Source organism: Chelon labrosus, assembly GCF_963514085.1.
Source record: "Chelon labrosus genome assembly, chromosome: 3".
NCBI lineage: Eukaryota > Metazoa > Chordata > Actinopteri > Mugiliformes > Mugilidae > Chelon > Chelon labrosus.
The window spans coordinates 3,379,596-3,389,601 of record NC_140339.1 but is presented as its reverse complement, the minus strand read 5'-3'; the positions used below and the strand labels follow the sequence as shown (position 1 = coordinate 3,389,601).

At 40.1% G+C, this 10,006-nt stretch overlaps 1 protein-coding gene across 1 annotated transcript; it reads left to right on the top strand.

Moving 5' to 3' along the window:
- Positions 1 to 267: 267 nt before the first annotated feature.
- On the top strand, positions 268 to 9,518 carry LOC311485976 (hatching enzyme 1.2-like; the record flags this gene model as incomplete). Its single annotated transcript, XM_084541718.1, has 8 exons — positions 268 to 321; positions 534 to 555; positions 683 to 733; positions 1,320 to 1,451; positions 3,072 to 3,192; positions 3,376 to 3,554; positions 6,206 to 6,287; positions 8,158 to 9,518. The coding sequence occupies 8 exons, from the start codon at positions 268 to 270 to the stop codon at positions 8,321 to 8,323; spliced, it is 807 nt and encodes a 268-aa protein (XP_084397844.1). The 3' UTR covers positions 8,324 to 9,518.
- Positions 9,519 to 10,006: the final 488 nt, after the last annotated feature.

Here is a 10,006-nt window from a genome sequence, read left to right as displayed (position 1 = left end):
CTCTTTTTCTTTTTACTTGTGTTTTCGTTTTCTTTTTTTTTTTTTATGTGAATCTGAGCTGCTATGTTGTTGGTTTGGTTTTTCTGCTTGCAAAAAAAAAGCGAGGTACTGGTTTGAAAAGGGACCGTCCCAGACGTTCGCCACACCTTGTGTGAGCTGCCTATATATGGAGAGAGGAGCTGGACACCTGCTACACGCAGCATCAGACGCCTGGTGCAGCAGGTAAACACTCAGCATCTGAAGACATTGGTTTGGACATCTGTCATCATGACTCCAGCTTTCCTCCTCCTCATCCTCCTCTCAATGGCGACCGTTTGTCTGGTGAGTATGATTCTTTCAGCACAGTGATTTATGACGTGAATCGATGTCTGACGTCTGTGTAAACCTTGCAGCCTTTAAAATAGCAGCTTAACTTAAAAAAACGGATCTTAGTGATAAAGCATTTTTGAGATAAGGTCTAAATGAGATCAAACTGAACAGATGCACAGCACAGATTAATATAATGTACCATTCTATGTCTGACTGTGTTGCAGAGTGACACCGGAGATCAAATTGGTGAGTTGAATCATTTAAAGGATTTTCCAGATACTTGAGTAAAATAAAATAAATCCTTTCTGCCGTCTTCCATCTGCCACGTAGATAGTTTAAAAGTCTAACGGCTCATTTCATCTGTTTCCCTCAGAGGAGTCTATGGACGTCTCTGAGATCATCGCGAGGGCCAACGCTAACTCAAGTAAGAGACTAAACTCTTCAAAATGCATGCAACTGAGTTCATGAGGGTATTTTAGTGAAACGTTAATAAAATACCTTCTGAATGTGGTCATTATTAGAGGAATGGTGTTTGAGAAGAGATCAGATAAGAAGGATCAGATTAGACAAGACAAGACAAGACAAGACAAGAAAACATAAGACCAGGCAAGACCAGATAACAATTACACAGAACGCCCTTGAAGGAGAAAGTGGAACAACCCCTCCAGCAAATGTGTAAAAACTTCACAATGGACGTAGTTCTGAACAAACTCAAGATGATATACCTGTTGCTCCGACTTCCTCCTGTGAAGCTTGTCTTTATTATAACTGATAAGAAAGTAGACGTTTAATTACTATGAGATGATGACATTTTTAGTCATTTGACATACTGAACGGCAGACTTTTCACTTTGCCTCTATTCTGTATTAGTGATGGAACGTTTGAGAATGAGTCAGTCTTTTGAACGGCTCTTTTAAATGAATGATAAGACTCGGTTTGCAAATAAAAAAAAATAAAATAAAGTGAGAATAACTGATAATAAATCAGACTGTTTGCATGTTGTGATGCAGGTACACGGCTGGTCCACGGTGACATCATGCCCAATTTACGCAGGAACGCCGACCCATGCACAGCCAAAGGATGCAAGTGGCCTAAATCTAGAAGCTACGTCTACGTGCCCGTCCACATCTCCTCTGCTTACAGTAAGATAAAACTGAGCTCTCTCTGGTTCAAGTAAGAACTAAAATAAAGACAAAAACCTGCCTCTACACATGATTCCCTTGAATAAAGAGCCGGAGAGTCTTGGCTCTTGTTTTTTAAATGCATTTATTTTAAATTTGATACTTAAAGGTATACAGAATGAATAGTTTCAATAGTTTAGTAGAAAACAGTCACAGCACAGACAACGTCCTGACGCACGAGAAGCTTCTTTTTGACGGACATCAGGCAGAAATGACATCTCTTCAAAATAACAGCATCATGGATTCAGACTAACTATAATAAATCTAATGGGATCATGAGAACAAAAGAAATCTCAACATTTTGTAGAATATATTGCTTTTAAATTCAAAAATCTATTTTATTTTATCAACTGAACATTAAATAAACGCCACATGTTTAATGTTATGAGCTACGCTTGCTTGTCATCCTGTGATCACATACCTTATGAAGTATGTACTAAAGTACAGGTGGATACTTATTCAGTGTGTGTTGTACACGCAGTATGTTGATTTGTTGCACCCTAAACTTAAAGCTCCTTCCAGTTGCTTCCTCCAACGTCTTCCTGCGAGTCATCACGTCTACACATGCACAGTATTTTATTTTTATCTTTTTTTTGCAGGAAGCCATCACACAAAAGTTACACAAGATGCCAGCAAGCAAACAAGCAGATTAAATGTCTCCGAGCTTCTGTGTCTTTATCCCATTTTTCTTACCTTCATTAAGAAAACTATGTAGAGCCAGAACAGTCGCTGTTTATGGTGCTGAAAGAGAATAATTAAAAAAATAATGGGTTTCTCATTTATTTATTTATTTATTTATTGTGGTTTGATGGTTCTTCCCTCAGCTGGAAGAACAGGTTACTGTGTTCAGCAGTTGTTAGTTGTGACCTAAATCTTGGTCATACTTCTTCTGCACATTGTCAGCGTTAAAGCAGACAAGCAGGTTTTTAAAGTCACCTAAAAAGCAGACGTTGTGGTTTGTCGGGCTTGTTAGTTCAGTGTCCTTCATTTCTGATAAAAAAAAAAAAACTTTTTAAAGTTACAACATATAATATTTGTTGACTTTCATTTGCAATTTGAGGAACGATGTTCACCTTCGACTGTGCTTCATCAGCTGCTTTTACATTTTACTCGTTTCAACATTGGTTTTATTTTGGTTTTCAGTATATTTCTGTCATTTTTTTTTTATCTTAGTTATAATATTTTATTGTTGTTTTATTTTTAACTATTTCCAGGGATTATTATTATTGCTAATATTATTATTATTACTAATCGCTGTATTGTAGAATAAAAAATTTAAATTAAAATATCTGCAATATATCTGCAAATAAATTTAAGTAATGTTAAACGTGAGTTATATTACTGTAAAAACTAAAACTGTGAGTAATTCATAGTGAGACCAGTGAAGAAAGAGGGTTAACAAAACAAAGACAACTATAACTATTAATCCACTGGCATGAAAATAAAGAGGATGAGGGAATGATCTATAATGACGACCACGCTTCATGAACTTGACAAAAGCTTCCTTTCATCACACATCGAGCTCTGTGTTCAGCAGCTGAACGAGGAGGAGGAAATGAAACCTGTTCTTTGTCTCTGCAGGCAGAGCAGAGCGCAACGTCATCATCAGAGGGCTGCTGACCTTCCACGAGTCCACCTGCATTCACTTTGTCTGGAGGAGGTGGTGGCATCGCAGCTACCTCTACTTCTACTCTGGATCTGGGTAGGAATGCACGCACACTATCTATCTATCTATGAATACCCTTCATTGAGATAATTTATTCCCTAAACCCTTCCCCTCTAACCCCAACCCTAATATCTACTCTAAAATAAAGTCTCAATAGTTCGGCTATTGTGCGTAGTGTGCTAGTGGTATTTTTCTGACGCCGCTGTGTGTGCTTGTCAGCTGTTGGTCCTACATAGGCCGTACGAGAGGAAGACAGTACATCTCCCTGCAGAGAAACGGTTGTTTGTACAAGTCCACGGTGCAGCACGAGGTCCTCCACGCCCTGGGCTTCCACCATGAGCACGTCCGCTCCGACAGGGACACATACGTCCAGATCCTCAGCCAGAACATTCAGTCCGGTGAGCTCAGCCGCAAAGACATGTCATTCAGGACACAGTAAATACACTGAAACACTAAAAAGAAAGCTAAAACAAAGGAGATCAGGGCGTGTATTCCTAATGATTCTCTCAGAGAGCTCTTAAGTTAGCCTAAAAGTTCCTAGCAAGGAGTCTTAGCTTAGGAGTGATTCCAGGACATTCCCAGAGAACTCTGAGCAAGGAATGGACAGAAACTCTGATCTTGGTGAGGAGGTGTGGTTGACCCCGTTGCTAGGTAAAAGGTGTGATTGGTTGATCCTAAAAGCTACATAAAAATACACTGTTGGTGATAATGGGCCTAGAATGAAGCGTCACATCAATAGACTTAATCACTGAAAACATAAAAAGAAAATCTCTGTCAAATAAATAGTTAGCTATACTTCAAAATTATCCTACATAATGAGTAAACTCACTTGCACAGTATCCACATGCTGATAGTTCTATTTATCTGCTTCCATTCATTTACCACGCTGGTCATTTTTCATCCATTTGGTATCAACGAGGATAAAATGTCTCAGCTTTCATCAGTTTCTGTGATTGCTAACCGTCCTAGAAGAAGCAGTGTTGGTGTGCGTTCAAATCTTCCACAAACCGAACAGCAGTGGAGAAGAAATGAAGTAGGAAACGCAACTGGGCAGAGGAACTGTGTTTGCTTCTGGCTCAGCTGGTCAATGAGAATAAAAATGTTTTGAGATGTAGATTTGGCTCCAGTGTCACACTACAAGCCAAGAAGCAGGCATGGGAAAATATAACACAACAGATAAATGAGACTTTTCTGCTTAAGAAAGCCTCTTAAAAGTTAACAGATCTCACCTTAGGAGCTCTTTGAAGAACTAAGATTCTTTAGGAACAACTTTTATCTTTACCAGGATCTACTCTAAACTTTGAGGGGAAATTCTTAAGAATTTTCTTATAATACAGCCCCTGGTCGTAGACCCTTGTCATGTGGGTTTCAACTACTTGGGGTCCAGGCCAGTAGGGGGCACCTGAGGGCTGATTTTTAAGGTCAGGCTTAAGACTTTCCTTTTTGATCAAGCTTATAGTTAGGGCTGGACTAAACCATCCCTTAGTTATGCTGCTATAGGCCTAGGCTGCTGGGGGACGATGCACCAAACACATGTCCTCCTTCTTTCTTCTCTCTCCTCTCTCGCATCCTCCACTTTCTTTTCTCTGGCACAGAGCTCTTGCCCTCTAATTTCCTATATACTACTAGTCATACAATTCTGTGCTATTACTATGTAGAATGTTTACTGCTGTGTGTGTACACTTTAGTCAGATATGTGTATCTATGACAGATGTATGTTTATCTTGCTGTTCTCTTCTCTCTTTGCTGTTCTCTTCTCTCTTTCTTCTGTCTGTACCCGGCTGGCCTTAGGCAGATGGGCCATCCATATGAGCTGGGTTCTGCTCGAGGTTTCTTCCTGTTAAAAGGGAGTTTTTCCTTGCCACCGTTGCCTTCAGGCTTGCTCTGGGGGTTTCAGGCCGGGTTTTTGTAAAGCGTCTTGAGACGATTTGTATTGTTATTGACGCTATATAAATAAAATTGAATTGAATTGAATTGATGATGCACTGAGTACTATTAAATGCTACTGATGGTTCTGACTTGCTGCCTGTTTTTATACAGACTATACATATCTGCAGCTCACAGTATGTAGCACATGAGCTGTCTGTTCTCAGCATATGTATTCAGGTCAAGAATATAGATTTCATTACTTTCTACTGGGTTTTAATAAGTGACGTCATCAGAGACTTGTCAGTGTCGACTTTCATCACATAACAGTCGACTTTAAAAAATATGAACTCGTGCACAACAAAGATACCTGAAGCCTGCCGTCTTTCTTAAAGGGGCAGCGCTATTCCCCTGAAGGTGCAATGTAAGTGGGCCCTCGAGGATTGAAAAACTTTAAACTGGAGCAGCGGCAATGTGCAAAGTTTTTGATGACAGTAACAGACCCGGCAAAGAGGCCTGCACCTGACGCAACTCTACAATCCCGTTGCATGTTGTGCGTATGACTCTTTAAAGTAGTTAAATTAGAAACTAACGTGTGTTATCCCTCTGGGAGTGAAAAGGGAAAGACAAGTCAAGTAGTCAGTCTGCAGATTTGCTGAAAACGTCTGGCATAGAAACTTTTGCCTTGGGGCCCCCAGTAGACTCCAATAGAACTGCCTCTGGATATGCACCACCCACAGATGTTCCAAATAAAAACCTGAACCAGTCATTGAGATGGATGAGTCACCACTCCTCTGTCCTCTCACGGTGGAAACATCTTCACGGAAAACTCAGACCGGTCCCGTGGCCTGTGTTTCAGTTTTGTTTTCAGCTACGTCACAGTTTTGGTTCAGACAATGATGAGAATAATGGTGAGGTATGTAGAAGAAACATGCATGTTTAACGCTGTTTCAAACCCAGAACCTTCTTGCTGTGAAGCATCAGTGCTAAGTGATTTGACTATATTAAAATTAAACATTTTTGCATGCTCTCCCTGTGTCTGCATTGGTTCTCTCAATATTTAAATATTTAATAAGCAGACAGTGGCCAAATGAGCGTCATCATATACCTGAGACTGGATGTTTCTGAGCGCAGCAAAGAGCTGAACTTTAAATACTTTGTCTGTTCTTGCCCCCCTGTGCAGGAAACGAACACAACTTCCAGAAGGAGAACACTAACAACCTGAACACTCCCTACGACTTCAACTCTGTCATGCAGTACAGCAAGTGAGTGTTTGCCTGAATGCATCAGCTACAGCTATTAGTGTTGTGAACCTGAATTAGTTGCACAGCTGCAGCAGAGACTCACTTTGCTATCCGCTGATTATTTTAAGAGTCATAAAAGCTCGTTGTTCAAGGGCTCCGTCTATGAGAGCGGCTGTAATTTATTCACGATAGTCGGTGTGGATTAAAAGCTAATTACCCAGGGTATGGTCCCTGTTTAATTGTGTGATAAATTAACTGGAATTATGAACAGTGATCTGCTTCGTGTGTGGTTCAAGAACCGTCCTCGTCTTCCAAAACACAAATACTTGATTTTTATGAGAGGTATTGCATTTATGTGTGTATCTACAGTACATTTATGAGCAGATGCATCATCTTTGCATCATGATTAGATGACCAGACAGACGTATTAATAACAGGTGATCAGTGGCTGCAGGTTGATGAAGTTTAAGATAAGATAAGAAGATAAGATAAGATAGGGAACAAAATATAGAATAGTGCAAACTCTTGAAATTATTCAGAAGCGTACATGTTTTAATTAATCTAGATGTAATAATCTAATTGTGATTATTATTATTCCATGAAAATCTGACAGATTTTCAATGTGGTCTAAGACTTAATACAGTGCTGCTACATACTCCGGAGGATCCTCCAAAGTGGTCATGAAAAGATCTTTGATTTTATGTCTAATACGTTATATATTTATGTAAAATCTTTATCTAAAAGGTAGTTTGTCACTGCACCTGCTAGAGGTTGTACCGATTGGTCAGTTTGTCGATTTTACGGCTGTGCCATGACGCTCTAAGCATCATGTCGACTAGTCACTGATCACGTGACAATAACAACATGGACGCCCCCTAGAAGACAGGTTAGGAGTCCAGTGGGTCGTTGCAGCAAACTAGCAGCGGTTCATCAGGTGTGTGGAAATACTTCACTTAAGATGAAGCCCATACCACCGTGACATGTATTACCGCTAGGCTCAAGGCCGGCAACAAAGAGGGAGGCCACACACAGAAATAATCGTCAAATTAGTTTATTTAAATCAACCCAAGTGATGACACTCGGAAAATCAGTGTAAATGTGTAAATCAGAGGAGTCAGTAATGTCAGCCGCGACTGGATGGGTGTAAGTTTGATGTGATGCACGTTGGAGGGTACAACAAACCAAACAAAGGAACAGGATGACAAGGATGCAGTAGGCATGGATGAGAGAGAGAGACACTGAGAAGGGCCGTCCTTTATGCACTTCTACAAACTGAGATCACATGGGCAGGTACATGCAGCAGACCCCTCCCAGCTCCACCTGAAACCTGCCAGCATCAAATAAGGAAGCGAAATAACGCTAGCAGAGGAACGGTCCAAATCCTCTGGACAGCAGTCAGTTAACAGCTTCACCAAGGCTGCACATCAACTATTTGATAAAGTTATTAGACCTTTAGCTGCAGAGAAATCTACACTATCCCATCTAACAACACGCTGTAGAGTACTATTAAATGCTATTAATGGTGCTGAGGTGCTGCCTGTTTTCATACAGGGTATACATATCTGCAGCTCACAGTATGTAGCACATGAGCTGTCTGTTCTCAGCATATTTATTCAGGTGAAAAATATAGATTTCATTACTTTCTACTGGGTTTTTATTAGTGATGTCATCAGAGACTAGATGGTTTTGACTTGACTTTCATCACATCATCAGTTATGGTTTTGGTGTAAACCCTAAAGAGAAAGCTTCGCGTTTGCTCAACACTGACAGCGTCTTATCAGAGAGCTGGATTTTATTTGCAGTTCCTCGTCGTGCGTTCAGCCTGTTTTTGAAGCAAAGACCAAATGTTATCATGCATGCATCACAAATGTGTGTTTGTGTCTTCTTTAAGATATGCCTTCTCCAGTAATGGGTTCCCGACCATCCTCGCCAAGTACGATTCTAACCTTAACTTCGGGCATGCTACAGAGATGAGCGCCAATGACATCGCCCGCGTCAACAAGCTTTACCAATGCTGTGAGGACAAAGATAATACCCTTTTAAATCTTCCTGATTAAGTCATACTGTCAATATTTGTAAGAACCAGCAAATACTTCACACTACTCATCACATTTTGTGTTTTTTTTCCTTCTCCCAACCAGCTTAAAGCGTCAGTCTCCAGATCCGTCTGCCCTGAGCTCATCAGGATGACACCAAAGGCTCTGAACTGTTGCTCTGAAAGAATATTACTTTAAAATATGCTTCATTTCTGTGCATATACAATACAGAGAGCTGAAGTTCTGTCCCAAAATATACCTAAAACTATTCACGTGACGATTTTCAGAGAGAAATGTCACGTAATCATTAGGGGGAATTCTGTCTTTAATCAACTATCATTTGATTTCAAAGCATTTGGTGACTTCTTTACTGATTTGATTTAGTGATGATTGGTTGTTTATCTGTTGGAAATGTTGCTCACGTACACAGCCATGAAGTTAAAATGATAATAAATTGGTGAAACAGAAAGTTTCGAGGAATCAAAAGGGGAAATGTTTGCTGTGGTGATTCGAGATGCATCCTGAAAATTCTCTTTCACATTGTACATGAACAAATAGCTTTAGAAATGAAGGAAAAGGAGCAATATCAGTGGTTGATGGAGCGTTTGCACCATCTTCTTAGGTAAAGGTGAATTCAAACCAAATTTTATAAAATGATGACATAATTTGGATGAAATATTGAATTTTAAAAAGTATTAAACCACATATATAACCAAGACTTGGACAAACGGCTCTTTAAAATTGACTTATTTTCACCACTGCCATGTATGCTTATGAACAGACAGACAATAATCTAAAGAGTGAACTATTCTAAATTACCAGGTGACGATTAATCATTTTATCAGGATAACTTATTTAGTTTATTTCTTACAGGGACCATGTAGAAAATGCATTAATCACTTAAAAAGGGAGAAGATGCACTGTCCCAGATTTAGCAAATAGCTAATTTCCATCTGCAGTCCCAGGGCAGATAGGATGGAAGCATAGCCATAATGTCAAATAATGTTATATTTATTTCTGGGGTGAGTTTTGGTGATTTATTTTAGAAGATTCAATGTTTTATTCATTTCTGCAATGATGCAAAAATAAACTTTTCCACCAAAAGGAGGCAGTGATGTTTCATTATTTCACAGGGCATGTACAGCACAGTGCAGTTTCTCAGTGGGTTTCTTCAACCGTGACAGTCAGCACTCTTTGGTCTTTAAGTAGTTCTTCTTCTTCATCATCATCTTGGAGGAGTGTCTGGGCTCATTCTTCTGCTGCAGCATGAATCCTTTTCCCCAAAGATGAAACCAGAGGGCGGAGCAAGTCTCTGAAGAGGAACAGAGACCTGCTTCTTCTTGGTCAGGGTCGTGTTTGTTCACTGCAGGTGTCCAGCAGCAGCAGCAGCATATTTTGCTGTTGTTTTTATCCACTCTCTCTGTCTGTTACTGCCACTGTTAATCTCTAACTGGGATCCTTCATCTCCATCATCCACTGTGACATGCTGCTCCGTGTTAGTCCAGCTCAAGTGGTGCAGAGACACTGCTGGTCCACTGAGACTGAACTAGACAGCCTTCCACTGACGGGATGTCTGCTGTTCTTTATGTCAGTGATCAAAGCTTGATGTGTTCATCGTCTGATGGAGCTTTTTTTATTTTTTTGGTTTAGAGCCGTTAGAAACCTCCAGCCTCCACGATTCGATGCAGATAAAAGCCCCTCTTT